Source organism: Taudactylus pleione, unplaced genomic scaffold (assembly GCF_031769625.1).
Source record: "Taudactylus pleione unplaced genomic scaffold, aTauple2 ptg000274l, whole genome shotgun sequence".
Classification (NCBI taxonomy): Eukaryota; Metazoa; Chordata; class Amphibia; order Anura; family Myobatrachidae; genus Taudactylus; species Taudactylus pleione.
In genome coordinates, this window is record NW_028284676.1 from 196832 (window position 1) to 222620 (window position 25789).

The window sequence follows — 25789 nt, forward strand, 5'->3', positions numbered from 1 at the left end:
GTAAAGGGGGTGAAGGTGGAAATGGCTCTGAGTGCTTTACAGATCATATTACGGAAACGTTCTAAAGGTCAACTGTATATTGCACAAAAAAAAAAAGATTGATTACAGTGGAGTCACACCCTGCACCCATTATAGAAATGCCCCAGAATGACGTTGTTTAAAAACAGTGGCTCCAAGCAATGACACGGGGCAGATTAAAGTGTAGCCATTGTGTATGTCCACTGGATACCGCCATTTTGTGGGCTGGACCAGTGCATGTAGCCTGCATGTAGCCTGCACCAGTAACTAGGAGAAAGTGACATCAACACTAACCCAACTTCATTGCTAAATAAATACACCAGAGGTAATGGTTATATATATGAGACAATCATGCTGGCACTCTCATTTAAAATGTCTGTAATGCGCCGGTGCCCTCCGTGGAACTACTGTCAGGACCAATATAATCAACTGAATGGCGGCACTCACGGCGACTGTTCACAAACGGCAAAAGACTCTCATGGATGGATCAACGTGTCATGAAGCTTTACTTCATTTTGTGACGTTGATCCATCCATGAGAGTCTTTTGTTGTTTGTGAACAGTCGCCGTGAGTGCCGCCATTCAGTTGGTTTTATATATATATATATATATAATGTGTCATTCCACGTGACTCCCATTGTATTTCATGTTAATTTTTTAGAAGTTTAAATGCACCACACACAAAAATGAAGCTGTGATTCAACATTTTAAAATTATGACAATAATATATGGGGTAGGTAGTCATATTTAATGCTAAGAGGCAGAAAAAAATGTGCACTCTTTATTAAATTTTGTTTATATGCGTGACTCATGTTACAAAAGAATGGACAGAGGAACTGAGGGGACTTGTACATTTATTTAAACCTGCTCTCCTAATTAGTTTTTACATTGATTGTTATACTATACACACTTATAAGACCCTAAACTTATGATTGACACACAAACTAAAAACTGAATGTTAACCTAACTATACGTAAAATCAATTTTGACATGTGACTCACGTTACATATCTGTCCCTAAAGGGCTCTGCTACAAATTAAGCAAACGAAACCAGTAAAATCCACGTGAATAATGTTCAATGTTTACACACATGGGAAATCAATACACGATAAATATATAAATTTTCATACAATATGCTACAAACTTTTAGCAGCATATACTAAAATGTTAGCGGTTATGTGACATATATATATATATATATATATATATATATATATTATACATGCACACACAATAACTTGCTTTTCTGCAAACACGTGTAGCAGCAGTATATGCCCTTATTACCCTTCCCGTGTAACTAATAATACTACAGCGCTGCTAGCAGTCCTATTCCTTCTCTACACACTGTCACTGACTACAGTCCACAATTGTCCTCTCCCCTACATGTCATTGAAGGACATGAGTATGTTTCCTCTTCCAAGATGGCTGCCTTTGCATCACATCCTATATACTTCCAGAACCAATGAAATCTCTAGCTGGGCAACAGGGTGTGACATTAACCAATAGGAAAGCGCCTATTAGTATGAACGTTCTGGTTACAGAGGGAGCGCATAACGAGGAAGTGCACGCGAGCCCTGGCTCTCCATTGCTCCAGAGCTCCGAAAGGCGGGCTCCCTGGCAGCTGCCGGTCACATGATTGGACGGCAGACTCACACCTCTGATCTGTGATTGGTCCGTCGAGATTTTCCGGGCGGGTGTTCGGTTACCAGAGTGGCCGCTGGAGGATCTGTCTCTCCCCTCTCTATTGGCTCCCTGTCAGCGCTCTCTGTGCTGCTCTGACGTCACGCTCGGTACCGGTCATCGTTGCGGGGTGCTGTGCCGGTGGGGGGGGGAGATGGCGCTGTGTGTGAGGAAGATCCGCGGGGCCCCCGGGCTGGGTGGCCGGTGGAAGAGCGGAGCGGGTGGGGCGGCCGGGAGGCTACGGGAGGGCGGCAGGGTGAGTGCAGTACACAGTTATAGCTCCATATCCTATAGGTTACCCTGTTCCCGCCGGCCCGGGCCATACAGATACAGTCATATAGAGGACTGGCAGCTCCAGGTAATTACTCTGACTTATACAGGGAGCTGTCACCCCCCTTTCTGCGTGATTCTATCTCTCTCTGTGTGTGTATGTGTGTATATATATATATATATACATATCTCCACCGCCATACATATATGGAGACCGCCACTTTTCTCCTGTATGTATTAGTGACTGCATGTTCTGCCACATCAGCTTTTTAGGTCTTTCCCTGTACATGTTCTTAGTGTGTTTGGATATACTAGTATATACAAGTTTCCCTATATTTGTTGTATTGGTGGAATCATAGCTGTATAGTATCTCATCTCATGTATCCTATGGATGGACACAAATGGAGCGAATCAATTGTGGCCGATGACCGCGATATAGTGCGCACGTATGCCACATTTAATGTAGCCCCCAAAACTGTGCCCCCCCCCCCCCCCCTATGGGGCTGCAAACAAAAATATGTGATATTGGGGCGATCTGGCGTGCTGTTACTGGCGTTCCAAACATCACTCAGCGGGCATCGCCCGCAATTTAATCGACCCCCATAGAGCAGCGGTTTTGCGAGCAGTTGCCAAGTGTGCCGCGGTGGTCAGCTCAGCGGACTTGTACTGCAGTGTGTCCTGAGGATGCCAATGTAGGGCTGTATTCAATTAGCCGCGATAATTTCGCAGACGTCGGCAGAATGTACTTTTCGCGTGTTTTGGAGGCGAAAGCTTTTCGTGCGTGGCCCCGCTTTTCGTCCTATTCAATTCCAAAGGACACGATAATGGGACCCAACGAAGCGCAAACAGGCGAAAAGTGCTGTCAGATTTGGGGAAATCAGCCTGACACCCCCACTAAAAGATGCACTAACATTGGGGTTCAATCTAGATGCCCCCGAATAGCCCTGCTGAAGGTATTTGGGGTACTTAAATGCTTTCAATAGCTGCTAATTAGCGTATTTGCACAAGTGGTGAAGAATAGCATTTTGCAGGGTTTTTTGCAGAAAATAACTAGTCCCAGCAAATTTGGGGTACATGAAAATGGGTGCTAGCATGGTTAAAATTTGCAAAAATTAAGTTTTTTAAAACGCACCTTCAGCAAGCACCTGCAATCAAAAAACACCTTCCCCATACTTGCAGGCCCCCCAAAAGCTTATTTCACTAGTTTCTAAGTTTGTACCCTGACTTTGATTTATTTAGTTTTTGCCCCCTTTTGCAAAGTTATTTTTTGGGTTGTTCTTCATTTTTTTTTTTTTTAAGTATTTTTTTGACTCCGTTATGCTTTGGGTGTCTGTCCCAAGGGTGCTGAGTGGTTTCCTGACGTTTGCACCCCAAAACCGCAATTCTGCACTTTTTTTTTTTCACCACCTATTCATTTCGCCTATTACATTGGATTGCGTTTTCGCGTCCGCAAAACGTATTTGGAATTAAATACGGCGATACTTTTCCACCTGGCGAAATGACGTCATCTTTTCGCGTTTAATTGAATATGGACCGTAGTGTGTTTTATTCCTGTGGAGACCTATGTGTGTGTGTGTTTTTTTTGTTTTTTTTGTTTTTTTTTAATGGTGGAGGCAATGTGTATATATTTTTTCACTGGTAACACACATAGCATCGCCATATAGTACACCTTGGCAATTTTAAAATCTTTTGTAATGTGCCTCCAGTTGAAAATCACTGCCATAGAGAAATGCATGTTCTCACTAACTCTTGTTCTGATGGAATGTTTCATTATTATACTCTGTGTGTGTGTGTTATATATATATTTCATTAGGGGGTTTGGTAGTCTTGTATTGTATTGTATAAAATTGCACAGGTATACTGTTAGTAGAAGTACTTCTAGCTGTATGCTGAGAGTATTTCTCGCAGGCTTATTTGTATTTACTGTATATATTTCTATTTGATTAAGTATTGACCCAGATGAAAAATGTACTATTTTACTGTAGCAAAGCTGATGCTAGCATCTCAATTCTCCTGATCGTGGTAAAAGTTGCTTGTATGAGCGCACACTAGTGGGCTTTAGTTTTAATGTTATTTTTTTTATTTTATTTTTTTTTGTTAAATAAAATTTCTATAAATTCTTCATATAGGTTTTGGAATTAGTATAGTCCCATCACAAGGTAGGTAAAACCAAAATATGCAATAACAAATCTGATGTCAGAAACAATTGCTACAAACTATGTCATTTATTGTGATTTAAAGTGTCCTTCGTCCATTTGAAATATTGGAGGTGTTTGATCAATCTAAACCTATGAATCCTACATGGTATATATAGTAATGATTGGTGAATAGAAGCTTATATTGCAATATGTGGCTCTAACAATTCCAGCGGAAGTACCTCTGCACGGGCATAAAGTCGCAAATGTTATTGAACGTCTAATATAAATGGAGACACAAGGTTATCCGCTTCTATAGTTTGCACTGGCTGTATCTCAGTCATAACTCTTTAATTGCTATTATGGTGGGTTGAGGGGATAAAGTTGTCACTGATATTCACAGAAGTTCTTGGGCAAAATGCCATTTATATTCTTCAAAGGGACCTTGGACACTGGATCATGGTCCTTTTTACAAGTGAAAAACTTGGAGATCTCTTCCTCAAGCTTGGTTTCGTAGGCTTTAAGAATGCTCCTACTTTAGACTCCTTAATAGGAGAGCTGTATATTTGCTTGTACCGTCTTACACTTTAGTTTGGTGACGTCTGGTTATATCTTGTTGTGTACTAGGCTCGAGATGCCATCTTGTACCGAGAAGTGAGGCCATGTACCCGTATCACCACTCCTCATAGAAGACCTCTACCATCGACAACTACCACGCTCTCCCCACACGCCAGGCCCGTGGGCCTTAGAATGTGTTTACCAGCGACCGAGCAGGGCAAAGCTCGGCAAAGGCTGCAGGACTTTCTAATGCAGAAGAAGTTACCACCAAAGCCATGTAGAGGATTACTACCCAACATCCAGCCCGGCAATGTGTACCCTGTCGACAGGGAGTGCTGGCATCTAAGTAGTACTCAGTTAGACTGTTTTAGAAGCCTGTTTGAACCGGGAGTCTGCAGGACTCCTTATCAGGCTCTAGCTTTTCCCACACCTACAGCCCACAACGGTTTATTAGTCTTTACTCCAGGGAAGAAGGTTGGAGCGAGCCGAGTTCCTGGAGATAACAAACCTGATATGGAACAGCACCTGGCGTTGATGCATGAGAAACTGAGGGAAGAGGTGAGTGAAGGACAGAATTCCAGTGATGATAACACATGTTAATGTATCTCTTGCATCAGGGGGAAAAATATTGTTTTGTGGCTCCCCTAGAGTTGTGCTTTGTGATCTGGGCCATGGTGCTGAAGAAGGGGGAGGTGGTTTTAGGCAAAAGTAGCAGCGTGCAGGAGCTCAGATTCCTGCCAGACTAATTGCATGGTGTCACGTGTTCTACTTGTAATCTGTTCACAGTTCTTCAGCATTTTGGAGCTACTGTATATTCCTCTATCACTAAGATGGGTACATATTGGACAATGTGCAAACGATGCAATGGTCATCCCGATTTCCCTTGAACTCCCAGACAAACAATGTAGTGCGCATACACACTGCAATCTTCCGAACTATAGATTGTGCGTCGTTCGGCCGTTTAATTGTTAACTTTATAACGTAACGTATTGCCTGGTCATCCGGTAGTGCGTACACACTGCCCGATTTGCGAAAAATCGATGACTATATCCTCAGATTGAGCAGCATGTACGGCAGATTGAAGATGCGACGGAAGACGCCCGATTCAGGCCCGCACGCGTGGAAGCGTTCGCACTCAGACTGCTGATGTTTGCATTGTGTGTATGCATCGCAATACGCGTGCGCGAACTAGTCCAGGCGATCGGGAAACATTTACTCGCTGCACATAGACAGCCCGGCAGAATGAGTGACAGGACGAGCCGTTTGTGGGTGGTGACTGGTTAGTCTTTGAAAACGAGGGAGTGGAGGTGCGGACGCAGGCGTGCCCGAGCGTCTCAACACCGTTTCAGAGGCGTGCATAATGATGCAGCTTCATAGTACACGTCGCTTGGCTGAATTTTACACTGAAGCACCCGCAGTGCTTGCGGTAGGGTATGGTTACCCACAAGCGCTGCGCTCGCTTCCGATGGTACTCGATGTTAATGATGGTTGCATACATTTCCTGGAGATGACGTGCATAAGTGGGCGTCTTAAAACAGGCTGGTGGGCGTCTGCATACACAGTGCGATCGCACGCCAAGACATAGTGGGAGTGCTAATGCCTTGAAGAGCGATCGTGGGTTATGCAAACTTTTGTTGCGTGCGAACGCATTTAGCGAGCTGGTCTGAATCAAGCCCATAGTGTGCGCACACTGGACAATTTAACGATCTGTTGTTCTCATCCGTTGGAAAATGACAAATTGTGTAAAAAATCATCTATTGTGTACCTAGCTTCTCAAACTCGGTCCTCAGTACCCCAAACAGTGCATGTTTTCCAGGTCTCCTCACAGAATCACAAGTGAAATAATTGGCTCCACCTGTGGATCTTTTCAAATGTGATACTTAAGGAGCCTATTCATTTGCTGACTTTCTGCACAATGCGACCAAAACCAGGAGGTTTTGGTCATAACGTCCAGAAAGTCTGCAAGTGGATAGCCGGCAAGGACCAGCGATGCGCGTGCACGCTGGGTCCTTGCCGACCCCGACTATCTATCGAACATGCCCGTCAACCTGACGACGGTCGTCAGGTTCGGCATGTTAATAGACAGGGAGGTTTGGCTCTTGCACTGAGTTGAGTGGCCATCTTTCAGTGCCGTGCTTGCGCCTCAGCGACATTAAAGTCTGGACGTTCAGACTTTCATGTCGTTAAATGGATAGGCTCCTTTAGTAATAACTACACCTGTGCACCTGCTGGGTGGTCTGGAACACGTAAATTGTGTGGGGTCCTGAGAACCTGCTCTATCGTCAGGACATGACCCAAACATCAGCCAGAGTATATGCAGATAATCTAAGGTGCAGGTGATTCATACACTGTATTGTTAGCATGTAATCAATGAAGGCCACAAGGGCGAGGATTGATAAGGAAAATGGATAGAAGCACTAAAGAGGGAGAATTAATAAATAAAAAAATAAAAAAAACCTGGATGAAGTGTATATATTAGAATACAGTATGAAATTTATTTGAATGGAAATAAATAAAATGTAAATGGTCGCTCATGTATACTAAATTAATAAGACAAACACTTGGAATTCATAATATAGATGTCACAATGGCTCACATAGGGGGCAATTCATGGGCGCCCAAAGTTGCATTTCAATTGTTTTTGGGTGCCCATTTTGTATCGCGCCTAATTAGACCGGGTTCAGACGCGTAAACCAGCTAAACCCGTGTAAAGTCCTGGTTAGGCCCAAAAGCAGGACTTATCGCGCATATCTGGTCGCTTCTCAGGAGGGAGAAAGCAGAAATGCCAGCGGCTATCGTGCCCGAACAGAGCAACAATTGAATTGCTCCGTCAGGCGCTCAGCACTGACAGCCACCGGCGCTAACAGTTGAATCACCCCCTTTATGTATATAAAGGGATATCATACAGTTCCAATACAGCAATTGGTCAAGTCATTTATACTGGGTCATTATCCACAAAGATCTGAAGGGAAACGGCATTAGCAGGGAGACAACGAAGTTCAATGCTGTAAGCAACGTAAGTCCTGATAACATCAAGGGTTAATGGTATCTGCTCCCTAACCGGCCAGTGATGGTTCTTATCCGGCAAGTCGCATTTTTATGTAACGTGATCTGGATGCCTCAGTGCATGTGGGAGATGACTCCTATCTGGGAACTGCATACCCGCAAAGCTTGTAATGTAAGATGGTGACCCTAGTGTTGAAAGATCCAAGTGGCATCAAATGTGGCAATAACCTGTCGCATTTCGTGGCTCCTGGGCAACTTCCTCAGAGGTACTTTTCTTTCGGGGAAATCCAAACCTGATTAAGGGTTTGTAATTCAGAAAACTATTCCCGAATTAGTCATATGTGACTAAGGTTATACATTTATAGCAGGTGGGGGACAAAATATTGTAGATTTCACAAACCAATCAGCCAAATCTAGGATTCAGCAGGATGTTTTAAGATGATGATGATGATCATAATAACAATTTTAGTTATATAGCGCTTTTCTCCTAAAGGACTCTAAGTGCTTTACATTTACAGTACAAAATAAGCTTAAACAAGGGACATTAGTGAGATGCTTGGGTGAAAAGGTGAGTCTTGAGTCTATTTTTGAAGGATTCTTCAGTGGAGGCCTCTCGAACTGTGCGGGGAAGTGAGTTCCATAAGGCTGGAGCCACAAAACTGAAAGCTCGACCCCCAGACGAATTCCTTGAGATTCTAGGTACTGTTAATAGTCCTTCATCAACGGATCGCAGTAATCGAGTGGGACAGTAGGGAATCAGAAGCTGCTTCAGGTACCGTGGGCCATGGTCATGTAGAGCAATTCGCCATCTGACAGGCAGCCAGTGAAGGGAGTAGAGAATGGGTGTTATGTGGCTGGAACGGGGCTGGTTGGTTAATAGCCTGGCAGCTGCATTTTGTACCATCTGCAAGCGGTGTAATTCTTTTGCTGGGAGACCGAGGTAGAGGGCATTGCAGTAGTCTAGGCGTAATGATATAAATGCATGTATGACTTTAGGCAGATCTTCTGAGGGAACTAAGTGCTTGATTCTGGCTATGTTCCTCAGAAGAAAGAATGAGGATTTGATTGTGGCTGATACCTTGCCGAGTAGAGGTGCATCCATTGGCACCAAAGACAAGTCCCAAAACTTAGATGCCAGTATTATTTGTTTAGGCTTATCAACTCCTTGGATTTGTCCCAGTCTAAATTATGGCCCCAGTTCCTTGCATGTTTTTCACTGGAAGTGGCTTCATTACACCCAATTCCCTGTGTACGTCTGTGCCCAGCCTCCCCTAACTGAACTTAGTATTACCTTTTGGATTTTTGATATACAGCAAAGCTTCATGTTTACCACTTTTGTCTATAGGAAGCATGCAGTGGCAACTCTGCCACTACATGATGGTGTGCTGCCTACACGTCTTTTCCAGCTCAGCATGGCACCACAGGTCTTTTACAAAGGGAAATTGGTATCTCTTTGACCCCCTTATTTGGTTGACATTCCCGTACGAGTCTACTACTACATTAAGCCTGGAAAGTGTTCAAAGTGAGCAGCGTCCTCCATGTGTCTGGTATCTATAATGGGTTCAGAGTGTGCTGTGCACATGGGCCCTGGATCCAGGGAAGCACACACCCTGCACCTATATAATTAAACTGACCTCTGCAGAGCCCCATATGGGCCGGTGCTGCAGACTGTAATCTCCGGGAAAATGGTGCAGCGGCCATTTTTCCAGTGATTTGCTTATGCGCAGTAGAGATGTCTCCAGGAACATAGCATGGGTGCCATGTTCCCGGATACCTGCGCATGCGCAGTAGACTCTTGCACTAAGCCAGAGTCTACTGCGTTGCTGGAGAGGAGGGTAACAGCACGGAGGCTGCAAACAGGCCCCTTTCTTAAACTGCCTCTGTCTCAGATGACTGTGGTTTGTCTTTTCAGCGGAGCTTTAAGACCTAAATAATGGTACATGCAATGGTTCTGCCATCAATATTAATCCCGCAAACAAAACTGAAAAAAATGGCCTGCTCTGAATATGTGCCGCTTAGTACAGACCAGTGTTCTCCCCAGAAAATGGTTCCAGCCGCGAGGCATCAAGAAGTAGTCGGGTGGGGGCCTTCGCAATAATGAAATGTTGAAATACTGACCTTATATTGATTTAATATTTATTTTAACAGCTCCCAGATACTGTCCCCCAATTGCTGGCTCCACAGATTTTTTTTTTTTTTACAGCTCCCAGAAGATACACAGAACAGAGAGTGGACGCAGAAGGACCACTCTCTTCAATGTGCTCAGGGGACTGTTCCCACCCGGACAGTGCGCCCTTTCTTTTATTGTGGGGGAGGGATCTCTGCCCTCCAGCTTGACACCGCCCTGCACTGTGACGCGGTCGAGCTGCGCTGATGTCAGAGTCACACGATCTTCCCATCGGGGGCTTCGTCTGGCATCCGTACAGTGTCCGTCGGCAACAAGGACACGTTGGTGAGGGTGCAGGGCGGCAGGGGCACATTGGTGGTGAGAGCGCCGGATGAGGGCTGCCAGACGGCAGGGGGTTTCTTGCTGGTTGGACCGGCCAAAAAAAAAAGCCTGGGGAGAACACTGCAGACCTTAGTGTTACTGTGTAATAGGTGTAACCTGAATGGTCAGTCCACAGTCTGCTGAGATTTAACATGAAGACAAAACAGCCCGTTCGGTTCCGAGGTCTCTTGTACGTGTAATACAGAGCAGGTATAGTGGGTGATTATGGGGCACATTCAGCCAGCTATGTGGTGTGAAAATAGTCTACTGGTGTGCACACACTGGGCAATTAAAGTGGACAACTGAACGATCTCGTTATCGTTCAGTCGTTCACTTTATCGTCCATTTTTTTACCTAAATGATGAACGACGTATGATGCGCGTTCCCGCAGGTCGTTATTGTTCATCGGGTAAACATGCAGGTCAACCTGACGATATTGTTGGGGAATGGGGGAGAGAGCCCGGCGCTGAACGATATCGTTAATGATATCGTTCAGCAGGTGTGCTCAATGTCATGAACGACATTGAGCACACCCTGCCAGGGACACACTAGACGATATCGCTCAGGGAGCATATCGTCTAGTGTGTATGCTCCTTAAAGGTTTTCAGGATTGAAGTTCTGGTACGTGGTTCAGAATACGGTCTTTGTCCCAGGTATCTGTTCATTTGTCACCCTTCCAGCGATTCTCCTCTTCTTTTTATAAATTGTGCTTTTTACAAGGGATTGTGCTCTTGCAAGTCTGGTGTTCCCAATCTGTTTGCCTGTTCTGTTTAATTAAAGGATAATGCAGCCAAAACTAAATATTTAGTTGCGGTTGAAGATAGGCAAGATTAGTGAAATGACCGAAATCTTACTTATTGTCACTGACCTAGCTGGTCCCTTAATGTCTCCAAGGCATGAGATCCTTTCCCCTACTTAAGGGAGGGCCTTTAAAAAGCTGCATCTCTGTCTCAGAGATTTATAATTCAGCAGGGTGAGAGCAAAGCCCACCCCGAGCAGGGGCGAGGACCCTGAGCTCAGATCGTTGGAGACATTGCAGGACACGTTGGATTGCGGGAGAGCAGGCAGCTGAGACTTGGTTATTTTATTGACCTTACCCAGTCCCAAACACTGCTGAAAACCCTATAGAATTGATATTGCTTGTTGTGGTGAATCACAGTGACCTGAATGGATGTAACAGCTGTAAGGTAACATCTCCTTGTCTACTAATGGCATCGGTTTTCTACCTATTTACCCCAGTCATCTGCACTGATGTTAAGGTTTGTGAAATAAATTTTCTGTCACGTCAATACATTGAGTGCCCGTTGTTATAAATGCAAAGTGTGAAGGCAAAGAGCACATGCCCTTCTTGGTACCCTGAATATTTATAAACATAATGACTTTGTTCTGAATATTCCAAATCTGGTAACTGCACAGGGACAATCTACTTGTTTTAATGGAATTTAGTTTTAAGTCGTCTTAAGATTAAATGTATTTTTATGACTTTATACTGATTGTGTTTATTTTGTGGAAACATAAGCAGTTACTCCCATCCTCCCCATGAAGTACCGATGTTTTCCTACTAGTGGTCTTGCCCTTCCCCTGCTTAGGGTTCCCACTTTGTGTTGCCTCCCAGCACTGTAGTCTCTCACTAATCGTTTCCGCTACTATTGCAGTTGCCAAATTTCTTGTGGAAGTCTGGAAACTATACGTTATACAGGAAGGACATGGAGTTTGTCAGTAATATGCTGCACATGCACCTACGGTAAGAGCTCTCGCCCATTATTAAATTCTATCACAATAGCATCTTGATTATTTGGCAATGTTGCAAATGCAAAGTTTGACTTGGGCGTACGACCTGTTAGGTGATGCGAATAAAATGCAGCATTCTGATTGGACAAACGGCTGCTGTAACATCACTTCTATAGTCTAGGCTACTAATAAACTCTGCACGGGAAAATAAGGCATATTTGTTTTTTGTATTTTTTTTGCCATTTAAAACTAAATGCAAACAAATGTGTATGGATAATATGGTAGCCTAACAAGATTTCTTCTTCATCCACTAGGGGGCACAGGGATCACTCTGGGTTTAGTCTGGAGAGCTGAGAGTCTGGGCACCGAATAGTTAACATTTATCTTTTAAAAAAAAAAAAAAAAACTAGAGAAAACCTACTGTATTAAATGAGATTAACCTGTATTTTTTTCCTGTTTGTTTGACCCAGGTTGGGGCTGACCTGTGGAACATATGATTACATGCAATCACCACGCAGTATAAAATCTAAAGGGTATATGGTTTGAAGAGAGGACTTCATTCTATCTAACGAGTGTCCCACCACGTGTTTTTGCCAGTATAGGGAGATTGGGCACCTTTAGTGCCCTCCGCCATCTATGGGAAACGTAGTGCAGGGTAATATTGTCTGCTGGTCACCAGACAATAGCTACTAAGGGGGTCACATTTGAAAGAGGGGGCACACAATGGTAACCACAGAATAACTTCTGATGGGGCACCTAGTTTGAAAAAGGGCCCCTGCTTGTCACCTGCAGTGAAGGGGTTAATTGGCCTCACGTGCGCGACTTATGGTGCATACACACGGTCCGACTTGTCAGATCATCGTTACCGTTAAACGATAACAATTTCATCAACGATTTGAACGATTTTTGACAGCATTAAAAATGAATGAAATCGTCCAAATCTGTCTGCAAACAGTCGATGACAGATATCATTATCTGACTTTCGTGAACGCGCATTAGCGGTCCCGCTAGGCTGTTTTAGCGGGGCACGGCGCCCTGCCCTCCTTCAGGAGCGCCCAAGCCCTCCTTCTGGAGCACCCAAGCGCCCTGCCCTTACCGCGCAGCGCCCCGCGAAAACAGCCGTCTCGACCCGCGGGTCGCAGTGTCCAGCGGGTGGTTAAATGTGCTGTGACCCGGTCGCCACCTGTGAATAGACGCCATCTGTTCTTCCTTTCAGCAGCGCTTGGGGGCTGCCCGGCGTGTTCGTAAGTGCCGTGCACGCCCCCAAGAGTGACGAAAAGGGGACGTGTCTTATAGACACGTCCCCTTTTCAATGGCCACGCCCCATTTTCAGGAGCGCGCAGCGAAGCTAGAGTGAACACTACGCACATCGTTGGTCGATGCATGCCAAACATGTCAACGATTTGAACGATTTTTACAATCGTTATCGTTCATATCTTTAACAAAATGTGACCGTGTGTATGCAGCATTAATCTGACCAGATCTGATTGTTTTTCTCTAGAGCCGATTAGCCAGATCTTCTCCAGCTTAATTACAGCCTGTTAGAGTGGCCCATAGACTGCACACTCCTAACATCCTCCATCCACACTTTCTTCAATGATCACCTGGCTTCTCGGTTGTTTTGGGGCTGTTATAGCCAATATCAGCCCAGTTATTTAAAGTTCTTAAGTTTATGGGGGGAGGGGGTCATTACTAATCACACTATTGACTCCATCTGTCACACAATATTTGTATTGAGGTTTCTTGTGTGCATTGCGGAAGTTTAATGCAGCGTAGTTATGAAATTGGTGCAGAGAGAGGGAGGTGGTTACCCTTAGTAACATGTTTGTTTGCATTATCTAAATAAACTGCTGGTGAAATATGACATAATCTTGATGCTATAGGGAAAACCATCTCTTTCCTCTGCACCAGTTTCCGGTAGTACTAAGTGGCAAACCTCGCTGTAACAGACAGGAACTGATGTTTGAGTTACAGTTCTGAGCAATACTAGGCAAATGACAGCGTGTGATTGGCAGGGATTATACCACCTACACCATGATTATTAAATGTGCCCCGTAGTGTTTTCTAACGCTCTAATTATAGTACTTTATTAAACGTGCTGTCTGTGAGTGGCGCTCTGTGGTCTGACTCCTGTTCCTCTCCCACAGTGGACTGGTAAAGTACCAGCTCTTTCTGACGTGCGTCCGGCTGCTGCTATTGTGTTATTACACCAATACACGTTTAACGGTACTGAAACTGACCTCTCATCCCGAGACCAACAGTATCCAGGCCCGCTGGTCGTTCTCTGGCATCCCATTACACTGTCTCCTGCTGTACCCTTTCCGTAGTGACAAGAGTGAGCTGTACAGGTAAGCCCTGCGTATGTTAGTGAGCTGTACAGGTAAGCCCTGTGTATGTTTGCATTGGTCACAGATGACTGAAAGATCTGAATGGTAGTTCATGATGATAGTATCTTTATACCAATTTATCTATTCTACAGTACACTAAGGACCTACAGTGTCAAAGCGTTTCATTCATTCATGTAGGTCAGCGTTTCAGTACTACATAGTACGTATGTGACGAATAAACTTTTGTGATATAATTCTAACACAACTACTCTTGAGAGTGCTGCGCCTTTTATCTGCATATATGGAAGTCTGATTTTGATATCACTCGTCTTTTATATTGTGTGTGGGAGAGGCAATCGGGAAGCCAACTGCCTATATACCGGCAGCCGGCTTCCCGACTGTCTTATCCCGGCAAGGGTGAAATGCCGGGCGTCTAGATGTAGACGCCCGCATTTCCCCGACGCCGGGAGACCGGCGCCCGGCATCCCGATCGGAGGGATGCCGGGCGCCGCGAGCGGACAGCTGTGGGGGGGGGAGGGTTAGGTTTAGGCATCCCGGGGGGGGACTTAGGGTTTGGGTTAGGCTAGGGGGAGGGAGGGTTAGGGTTAGGCACCCCCGGGGGGGACTTAGGGTTAGGCACCCCCCCGGGGGACTTAGGTCTAGGCAGCGGGGAAGGGGGTGGTTAGGGTTAGGCACTTAGGGGGGAGGTTAGGGTTAGGCACCCCTAAGGAGGGTTAGGGGGGTTAGGTTAGTGGATACTTACCTATCCACGATCGGGATTTCCAGCGCTGTCGGCCTTCCGCTGCATCGCACTCTGCTCCTGTCGGGCTGCCGCTGACGGGAATCGAACCGCCGGCCATGCGGCCAGCGGTATTTCATACCAATTCCGTGTGTGGTTTGTACATTCATGCACAGTGTTCTGGCAGCAGTGTGCATAGAGGCAAACCTGGCCGGGTAAGCGAGAACCCTGCTGTAATACTAAGCAGGAGGGCTGACTGCAATAGCGGGAAATATCCAGGAGTTGGCATCCCTGTAAGGGGTCATTGTGATCCAGCACAGTGGAGACAGTCCTATATATATTACTTTTATAATGTGAGCTAGTAATCAATCAATTCGCTGAGCTCATTCCTAGCAATATGGCTGCTTCCTCTGCAATACAGGGCACTTCACTTTCATATCCTAAACATTCACACTTATTGAATACTGACTGTTTTGTTTTGTAGCACCTATGATGCTTTCTCCACCTTCCAGCTGGCTCCTGATGGCTTAATATGTCTTCATAAAGTTGAACGGGTAAGTTAATTACAATATAAAATTTGACCGCACAGTGCTGTGTCCAGACCCATTACACCAATGGAGAAATATACAATTACTCTGCTGATTATGGGGTAGATGTACGAAGCAGTGAAAAAAGTGGAGAAGTGTGCTAGTGGTTGCCCCTGGCAACCAATCAGCTTTGAGGTTGCATTTCTCAAGTACATTCTATAAAATGATAGGTAGAAGCTGATTGGTTGCCATGGGTAACTTTCTACTGGCATACTCCTCCACTCTTTTCACTGCGTCATACATCTGCCCCTATATCCCTTTCCTGGATGGTCAGTGCACTTAGCTCCAGCCTAGTCTCGGGCATGGAGGGCATCGCTCCTTCACGTTGTCCGCTCCTTGGTTTCTCTGGCTAATTTCTATCATTTAGCACCGCTAAAAGCTCTGTTCAATGGGAAACTAAATGCAGAAGCTTTTATTATATAGACAGTGGAGGAGACCAACTTTATTTTTAAACTTCCATTTCTCCAGCTGGTGCCACCTAGAGGTAAAACACCATTTGGCAGTGACCATATAGACCTACATGAAAGGGATTTAATGCCAATAATAAATCTCCAATGTTTCATGTACAGTATTTAGTTAGCTCAGTAATATGATGTATTTATGTGTCACAAGATCTGTCCCTCTTTAGTGCGCTAAATCCGTGGTTCCTCAACCTTCAAGTTTTCCCAACAGGTCATATTTTGAGGATTTCTGTCTCTGGAAGCAGGTGGGATCATTACAGACCCTGCAAAATAGATTACTCTCCTGTGTCTGATTAAAGATATCCAGCAAACCTAAGCTGTTGGGGGTATTTGAGGGCTGGAGTTGAGAACCACTGAACTAAATGAAGGAAATCCAGCCTCCTGTATTATTCTATATTCATATTTGCAAACTGTGTACATTTCTATTCTGTGTAACCATAAATAAATGTAGGGAAGCAAATCCCACACCACTTTTGTAATCCGGCAATTTGGGATTGAAAAATAAATTGCAATCCTGGGATTGAATTGTACAAAGAGATCCAACTGCATCATGCTTGTTGTAGATAGAGTGCAAGCTCTGCTGGTCACGGGCCTCCTAGGTGCTAGAAAAGGCTGCAGGCTCACAGGGAAGCCTTGCTCAGCTCTGCACAATCATGTTGGGAGACCTGTGATGTGGCTGCTCTCAGTCTCTGATTGGCTGGGAGCGCGCCACACAGTGATGTCACCACACAGTGCGCTCCCAGATTATCAGTGACCGAGAGTAGCTGCATCATGGAACTCCATCTATTCTACTGGCAGCTGGGAGAGCCTGAGAGGACTAAATGATGCAACTGGGACAGAGAAGGTAAGTATTGTCCCACTGTGCCCGACCCAATCTACATTGTGTTTTGAATCCCGTAATACCTGGGATTTAATGATTATAATCACAGGTAGTTTGGGGACTCAAAAACATCCGGGATTGGCTTCCCTAATTAAATCCTGTATCTCTACTATAAATGCTTCTCCAGTTTGTTTCATATACATTCTGTATGTTTCAGGTGATGCCATCACAACCACTGACCGTAACCAAGAGAACGATTCTGGCTGCGGCACTGCTCGCTTTGGGCATGGGGGAAGATCGGCCTATTCTAACCATGCTTTCTTCCATTAAAATACCCCATGAACTGTAGTCTCTGTTCATTAGGAGTCTGTGCTCCTCTCGCACTGCTGCTGCCCCCATACCAAGTCCTACATGAGAGAGACTGTGGCAGGAACTGGTTCCCTATTGCCCAGAGAGATTATACTGGAGGAGTCCTCTACATTAACCAAACAGCGGCCAGTACTAGAGCTACCTGCACTATTAGGAGTTATAGCACGTTAACACCAGCTATTCTTTTATATTGATCCAGTCTGTGCTCTGTCTATTAATGCCATCCTCAAGTTGTAGGGAGTCTTGTTGCTACTGTATCTCAGCCCAACAAGAGCTAGGTTTTTCCACCCTGAGATACTTTGCACTGATGTGTCTGCATGCGCAACATGGAACATGCCTGTGGATGTGTAACATATACTGTATATAATTAAATTATAACAAAGTGTTTTTGTTGCCAGTTAGGCGAATTGTTGGTCCAGTCCATAGAATTGCTGCTTCTGGTGTGCGAGAGTCTCAAGAGCATGGTGCTGTAATCCTACATTATAAATCCGTTTTCATCTCCTGATGTACTATACATGTTCTAGTGAATAATCAGCTAACAGTGCAGGTGTCTAAATTCAGCTCTTTATAGATTGCTTAATGTTGCTGGAGTGAATGAAAGGGATTATCTGTGTGTCAATTATCTAACAGTGATGGTGGGTAAAGAAATGTATTTTCTTCTTCAGAGTCCATAGGAGGTCCAAAGGGTTGACCTTGGGGTATAGGTTGGGAACCAAATCCGGGCACCACGCAGTTAAAGCTTTTAGCTCCCAGGATGCACTGGGTCCACTCTCCCTATAACCCCGCCCCCAAGCCAGAGGCACCTCAGTTTTAAGTTGGTGCCTGGCCGGAGTCGGGTCACCGTTATCGCAGGGGGGCTGATAAGCAGCCCCTAAGCTTTATTTTATGTTTTAAGTTTATTTAATTACTCTCTGATTCTTCAGAGCGGCAGCGTCGGACTGTCCGTAGGATGTCCAAGCTGCCGCTCCGTCACCCCGCCGGCATTAGACGCCAGTACAGATCTGGGATCCAGCGAGACCCCAGCGTCTGTACTAGCCGGACTCTGCGGGCGCCCAGGGCTGTTGCCGGATCGACAGGGAACAGGTAAGGTCGCGGGTCACCGCTTGCGGTGATCTGCGCTATCCCAATGCAGTCCGATGCCTCCGGTCTCTGGGGACAGACCGGAGGCGCTGGCAGTGGCGGCGGACCCCCCCCCCCCTACCCTGTGTGTCCACTAGACCACCCGGGACTTCAAGATCAGCGCAGGGAGCCGGCTTCCCGGGGGTCAATAGCCGGCCAGGGGAGGCAGTCCTCCCTTCAGCTCAGCGTGCCTTTCAGTGCTATAGTCTGGGGTCGCTGAGCTGCTTCCTCCGCGGGCCACGCTTCCTCTGAGGTCTCCAGGCGGCCATTTTAATGCTATGGTGCAGAAGAACTCCTAGGACAGCAGCTGGTCCAGTTCTCCTGCGTACCGCACAGTTTCGGTATGTGTACACAGCCTTCCCAGAAACTGAATCTGGGCAGTTGAATGTAGTGCCATTTGCAGTATATTATATGGAATGTTTATGTATATATATTTCTGCATTGTATGTGACTTATGCTAGTGCTGACTGTCTGTGCTTTAGTGTATATCTATCCCTTTTCTTTACAATCTGCCCTAATACAGGTGTACTTAAGGTGGTTCTCAGACCTCACATATATATATTTGTCAATATTTTTGAGGCATGTCACATACTGTTGCGTGCTGCACGTTCCATATTTCAGGTGGAACTGTGTGTTGCATATGCTGAAAATGGGTCCCTGCAGCTAATCTTAGCATTAGTCAGGGCCAGTATAGCGCTGCTTAATATTTCCGTGAAGATGGTTAGTCAGATAGGTCTGACCAGGAGATAGAGCGCGATACTGCACTGTAGATACCATATATTGGGAATATCTTATTTAGTCCTGACCTTGACAAGATTGTAGCAACATTGGCAGTATCACTAACGGCAAAATTTCCGCCTTCAGTTATATGAGGCCTCGGACTAAATCTGTTCAGTATTTTTGTCCTCAGTCAGCCTAAAGGCATGTTTTTTCCCTAGGCTGTCGGCCTCCACAAGGGCCGCCATACCTGGTACCGAGCAGACCTATACATCCACACACCCTGCTTCTTAACCTAAGGATAAACCTTCAGCCTCAGGGGACAGGTCTTCATCTGGGGGATTCCAGAGTGCGGTACTGACTTTTTCAGTTCGCCCAGTGCTGGTGTCAAGTCACCACGGATGCTTGGGTAAGAGTGGTAGTCTCTCACGCGTATGCACTCTCATTGCTCGGATGGCCTCCTCGTGTTTTGTTACACAGGCCCTTCTTCGGACCCGAGCAGGGCCTTACAAATCCAAAAAGCTATACAGTCCTTGTGGTAAGCAGAGCTCTTTATGCCAGCCCCACTAGCTCAGCGAAGGACTGGTTATTCTACTTTCTTTCTGGTGCAGTGGCCGAATGGTCCTCATTGGCCTATCCTCTGTCTCAAATCCCTGAACCAGTTCCTAAAGGTGCCTGGGCTCAGGAGGAAACCCCTACGCTCCATCTTCCGAGATTTGGAACCTGGGGCCTTTATGGTATCGCTGAATATTCAGGTCACGTACCTATAGAGCCCTCTCATCAGCGTTAGCTCAAGTTTGCTGTGCCACAGCAACACTTACAATTTTAGAGCTCTGCCCTTTGGACTGTTCACAGCCCCACCGTGGTTTACCAGAACAGCTCACCTGTTCAATGTATCAGACTGCTCCAGTATCTGAACGGCCTCCTGCTCTTAGCAGGATCACCAAGGTACTTTGAAGCCATTTCAAATTAACCATTACTTTCCTTCACAAGCACAAATGGTTAATCAATTGGGAAAAAGTCACCCTGAATCCCTCCCAGGGTATGATTCATCGGGGAGCCCTGCTGGATTTTCAGAATGAGAGAATCCTTCTGATGTCAGACGAAATCTCCACTCGTCATCTACGAGTGCGCGGATGTCTCCGCAATCGAAAAGTGTCTTTACAGTCTGTAATGCGGTTTCTGGAATCCAGGGTGTCTATCTTCAGTAAGGTGGAATATGCTCAATTCCATTCCAGGCCTTTGCACAAACTAATCCTCTCCAGATGGAACGAGTTTCTCCATCGGATCACAGTTCAGACAATAATGCTCTCTCCGGAGGTGTGTCTGTCTCTGTCTGGGTGGCTATGGCCATCTCAACTAGGGTAATCCTTACAACGGACGCCAGTCTCTGGGGTGCAGTGACCGGTCCGCTCTCCTTTCCGTGGCAGTTGGATGTCTGGCGATTCCGCCCTGCCAATGAGTTTATTGGCACGTTAAGCTGTCTTGGGCCCTTGTTCTGGCCTAACACATACTTCATAGTAAACCTGTGAAGGTTAAGTCTGATAACGTCACAACGGTGGGTTACATCTAGTAGACACTCGTAGTTTGGCAGCAGTGACAGGAATGTCACACATTCTGACATAGTCCAAGGGTCTCCGTCCGGCCTTCTCTGCACTGTTCATTCCGGGAGTTCTCAGTGGTAAGCGAACTTCCTCAACCGTCATGACGTGCATTCCGTGGGACTCGTCTCCTCTCCAAGTGAGGTTTCAACTAGTGACCAGAGGCGGCCTCCCAGAGGTGGTCCTCATGGCCTTCTGACTATCGCACACTGCCGGTGTTAGGGTCCGGAACTAGAGGTACTGAAGCAACCTTCAGTGATGCGTTGTCCGTAAAGGGGACTTTCCACTTTGGGTACCTGTTTCCTCCGGTCTCCCTTCTTTCTCGAGGTCTTCGGAAGTTTCAATCGAGACGGAGGTACTTTCCTGCGGGTGGCTCCAGATTGCCGCAGATGTCACTGGTACTTAGATTTTTGGAGTCTCCCCATCGACACTCTGTTCCTGCTGCTTCAATATCCGAACGTGTTGTCTACGGGTCTTTGCCTTTCCCTGTACCTGGATCGTTAGTCTTTGACTGCGTCCCTACTGTGGTCCTAAGGCTTTGCTGGCTCTGCCTTCATTGGGATGCTTAGAGCGTGTAGGCCAGCTTTTGCTGGGCTCTACCACAAAATGTGGCATACTTAATTCTTATGGTATCGTACCTGTAGTTACGATCCTCAGGTGTTTAGTATTTCCAGAAATTCTAGCATTCCTTCCAGCTGGCTTGGGTCTTGCCCTCCGCCTGGCCTTCCTGTCAGTGCGGGTCTCTGCACTGTCAGTCTGGTTTGGATGTGGAATTGCTCCACTATCGGGTATCCATACCCTCCTTCCAGGGGTTTTCTAAATTCTGCCTCCCTTTATCCCCCCTAGGGGCTCCTTGGGATTTGGCAGTGGTTCTTCGTGTCGTCCTGTGGCTTCCATTTGAACCACTAGTTTTAACAGCCCTTACATGGTTTATGGCTTAGACTCTGTCTTTATGGTGTTTACATCTGCCAGGAGAGTGTCGGAATTGGGAGAGTTTTCATCTGGCTCCCTCATCTGGATATTTCACCAAGACAGGGTTGTGGGTCGCACTTGCCCTGTGTTTCCTTCTTCTTAAAGTGTTTTTTAAGTTCCATATTATTCAGGAACTTATTGTACCTACATTTCAGGCTCCAGTCCACTCGGCAGGGGTGGGCTCATTGACTGTGGTCCGGCCTCTCCGAGTTTTCCTGGTCTGTTCAAGTTTCTTCAGGAAATCAGACTCCTTATTTGTAGTCTATGAATTTCACACGAAACAAGGGCTGGCCGATAAACAGACATTGGCTAGATGGCTTCGTATGTCTATCTCGGGGGCCTACACATAGAAAGGCCTTTCTGTTGATGCTTCTTCTACTCGGGCTGTGGGCCCCTCGCTGTGGCGCATTGGCTGCTCTGCCTTGCAAGTTGGCCACGTGGTCTTCTGTCCACATCTTTCTAAGGTTCTATACTTTGGATTCCTTTGCCTCTCAGGATGCCTTCTTTGGGCAACGGATTCTTCTCTCGTCACAGGAGTGTCCCCACCCTTATAAGAACTGCTTTAGGACATCCCCAAGGTCAACCCTGTGGACCCCCTATGGACTCCGAAGAAAGAGAGATAACAAGGGTAAGTTATTACGATATCTCTAATTTTCTTCAAAGTCCACAGGGAACCTGCCCTGATGCACCTGGCTTCATATGGGCTGTGTTACTGGTCCCCGGTTTCCCGTCTCCTTCTCTGTGAGTATGGTTATTGAGTGTTCCAGTCTTCTCTCTCTTTCTTCCTCCTCCGGCCTTTGGCTACTTACAAACTGAGGTGCCTCTGGCTTGGGGGCGAGGTTATAGGGAAAGTGAACCCAGTGCATCCTGGGAGCTAAAAGCTTTAACTGCGTGGTGCCCGGATTTGGTTCCCAACCTATACCCCAAGGTCAACCTTGTGGACTTCGAAGAAAGAGAGATAACTAGGGTAAGTTCTTACCATATCTCTCAATATACGCCCTGTCAGCCAGTAGGATCAGTCCATAATGGAATTGGATGTGACCAATTTAGTGGCCCATCCTCTGTGCGCAATCTGCCTGCCACTAGTCATAGGTATAATCTCTATGGCACACTGACATTAGGGTACCTAGCTAAAAATAAAACAGGATTTTTTTTTTTAGTAATGTTTTCGATGAATCTATTGGCGGGGGACACTAGAACACTGGGGTATAGAGGCTTAGCTGGAGTTTGGGCACTTTAACTGTCAGTCTTCCCCCTCATTTCTCGGCCTACTGGGATATATAGTCTCTGTTTCAGTGAAACAAAATTCTATAACGAACACAGTAGTATAAAGAGTGGGTGTTCAGTGTTCCCCAATGGACTCAGAGAAAAGGATTTAATGGATGTAGCCTATTTAAAAAAAAAAAAAAAAAACTTATTATCTTTATGGGGAATATAAAGCAGCCTCTATGGGAGGGTACACTCTGAAATTGCTCAGCCCATTCCATACAACCCTACCCAGCCAAAGCCATGTACCACCAAAGAGGCATTCGCCTGGTGGAATGTGCTGTCCAGCTCCAGTGTAAGTCTGATTACTAACTATATAATCCTTTTAGCAATGGTCTACTTCAACACATCCAGCCTCTAATCAGCGTTATAGAGTACAAAAAGGTAATCCATTCTGCGCATATCACAGGTCCTATCAACATAGGTCCTCAACGACCAACATGTAATTCTATACATCCGTCATTACCTTATTTATAAAGTGTCCACAGGACTACGAACCACTGGTCTCGGCCGTGAAACAGGCAGGCTCCCACCAGACGAGACCCTAGTCGGAACAGGAGCCCATTATGGCAAATGCTTATCTTCTTTGGAAGCTGGTCCATGGGCAGTCCAAACCTACCTACCTGCCCCCGGTCTGACTCATCCCACTCTGGTACCCGAAGCAAATAGAACAAATCCCTGGGACCTCTAGGGTTAGGAGCATTATTTGTCAAAATGATGTTCTCCATTTCTGGACTGAATAAGACACACTTGTGAAAGCAAGCAATTTCAGATCCTACTTAGATCCCACATCTGCTTAAGCCGAAGAGCTTGGAGTAGTGATGCCATTAAAGCTAAAAATTTTGCCCCTACATGACTGGTATCCATTGCTGCTTCACCTAAATTCTACGGCATTCCTAGAATTTTCCACCAATGTGAGAAATATTGTTCTTGGTCTATTACCTGTAAGCCATCAGAGAGCTCTACCAGCCATTTTTCGACAGCCTTAATGACCCATGCGCCAGCAATGATAAAAATTGACTTGAGGCCCACCAATTTGGGCCATCCTTTAGAGACGCTGCCCTAGAAATAAGCCTCCAGAACCTGATATTATTCACTTCGCCCTATACTAATAATTTTATTTGTATAGCTCGCTTTCTCCCATAGGACTCAAGGTGCTTTATAGATATCAAAAAAAGCATATGGTACAAAGGATTTAGTATTACAGCAAGTAGAAAAACCACCCAAAAAAAAAATAAAAAATGTCAAAAACTCGGGCGCAAGTATATTGCAGGGTGGGAGCAGAAATTTTGAGTAAGAAATTCCAGGGATTACATAATCCACCCACGAAAGATACCAGGCAAGGCAGCCATCTTGGGTGCACTACGTAGGATTACCCAGGGTGGAATAGGTAATACTAGGAGTAGGGTCCCAACATAAGTCAGGTGTATTTTTCTTGACATCCATGAGCATACCAGGCAACCATGTTGGGCACACTACAAAGGTTACACTGTGTGAGATCAGCCATACAAGGACCCAAGGCATATACGGGAACAGCTGACACGTGTGTAGCATAATATAGCCTGTATGAATAGATCAATGTGTAGTACATCATGCCCATGTAGAAACCATCTAAGACAGCCATCTGGGGTGCACTGCGTAGGTTACTGCTGGCAGGGTGTACAAACAATAGAAGTATAGCATACAGTGGGGGTTACAGGAAGAACAATAGAAGAGAAATGTGAAACACAGTGTTACTGAAAAAGTCCTAACAAGAAATATGAGAAATAACACAATTCAGTGTAGGATCAGCCTCACATACAGCCATGGCCAAAAGTTTTGAGAATGAGACAAGTATTTGTTTTCACAAAGTCTGCTGCTTCAGTTTTCATGATGGCAATTTGCATATACTCCAGAATGTCATGAAGAGTGATCAGATGAATTGCAAAGTCCCTCTTTGCCATGACAATGAACATAATCCCAAAAACCATTCCACTGCATTTCAGCCCTGCCACAAAAGGACCAGCTGTCATCATGTCAGTGATTCTCTCGTTAACACAGGTGAGTGTTGACGAGGACAAGGCTGGAGATCACTCTGTCATGCTTATTGAGTTAGAATAACAGACTGGAAGCTTTAAAAGGAGGGTGGAGCTTGAAATCATTGTTCTTCCTCTGAGAATCATGGTTACCTGCAAGGAAACATGCAGTCATCATTGCTTTGCAAAAAAAGGGCTTCTTAGGTAAGGATATTACTGCTAGTAAGACTGCACCTAAATCAACCATTTATCGGATCATCAAGAACTGCAAAGTAGACAGGTTCAATAGTTGTGAAGAAGGCTTCAGGGCGCCCAAGAAAGTCCAGCAAGCGCCAGGACCATCTCCTAAAGTTGATTCAGCTGCGGGATCGGGGCACCACCAGTGCAGCGCTTGCTCAGGAATGGCAGCAGGCAGGTGTGAGTGCATCTTCACACACAGAGAGGCGAAGACTTTTGGAGGATGGCCTGGTGTCAAGAAGGGCAGCAAAGAAGCCACTTCGCTCCAGGAAAAACATCAGGGACAGACTGATATTCTGCAAAAGGTACAGGGATTGGACTGCTCAGGACTGGGTAAAGTTATTTTCTCTGATGAATACCCTTTCAAATTGTTTAGGGCATCTGGAAAAACACTTGTCCAGAGAAGGAAAGGTGAACACTACCATCAGTCCTGAGTCATGCCAACAGTAAAGCATCCTGCGACCATTCATGTGTGGGGTTGCTTCTCAGCCAAGAGAGTGGGCTCACTCACAATTTTCCCTAAAAACACAGCCATGAATAAAGAATGGTACCAAACCATCCTCCAAGAGCAACTTCTCCCAACCATCCAAGAACAGTTTGATGACGAACACTGCCTTTTCTAGCATGATGGAGCACCTCGCCATAAGGCAAAAGTGATAACTATGTGGCTCGGG

The 25789-nt window shown here is 45.7% G+C and overlaps 1 protein-coding gene across 2 annotated transcripts; it reads left to right on the forward strand.

The window, feature by feature from the left end:
* The first annotated feature begins 1623 nt into the window (after nt 1–1623).
* On the forward strand, nt 1624–17668 carry CUNH6orf136 (chromosome unknown C6orf136 homolog). Of its 2 annotated transcripts, none has more exons than XM_088481543.1 (6): nt 1624–1953; nt 4730–5218; nt 11810–11898; nt 14033–14233; nt 15436–15505; nt 17037–17668. In XM_088481543.1, the coding sequence occupies exons 1-6, from the start codon at nt 1852–1854 to the stop codon at nt 17166–17168; spliced, it is 1083 nt and encodes a 360-aa protein (XP_088337669.1). In that variant the 5' UTR covers nt 1624–1851; the 3' UTR covers nt 17169–17668. The 2 variants fall into 2 exon arrangements, with proteins under 2 accessions (XP_088337669.1, XP_088337668.1); XM_088481542.1 differs by having other exon boundaries at nt 1625–2055; nt 17037–17662.
* The last annotated feature ends 8121 nt before the right edge of the window (nt 17669–25789 follow it).

Coding starts and splice junctions, on each gene's coding strand:
- CUNH6orf136 (XM_088481542.1), top strand. CDS start 1,852: ATGGCGCTGTGTGTGAGGAAGATCCGCGGGGCCCCCGGGCTGGGTGGC. Junction 5,219..11,809: donor ATGAGAAACTGAGGGAAGAG/GTGAGTGAAGGA, acceptor CTACTATTGCAG/TTGCCAAATTTCTTGTGGAA. Junction 15,506..17,036: donor GTCTTCATAAAGTTGAACGG/GTAAGTTAATTA, acceptor TGTATGTTTCAG/GTGATGCCATCACAACCACT.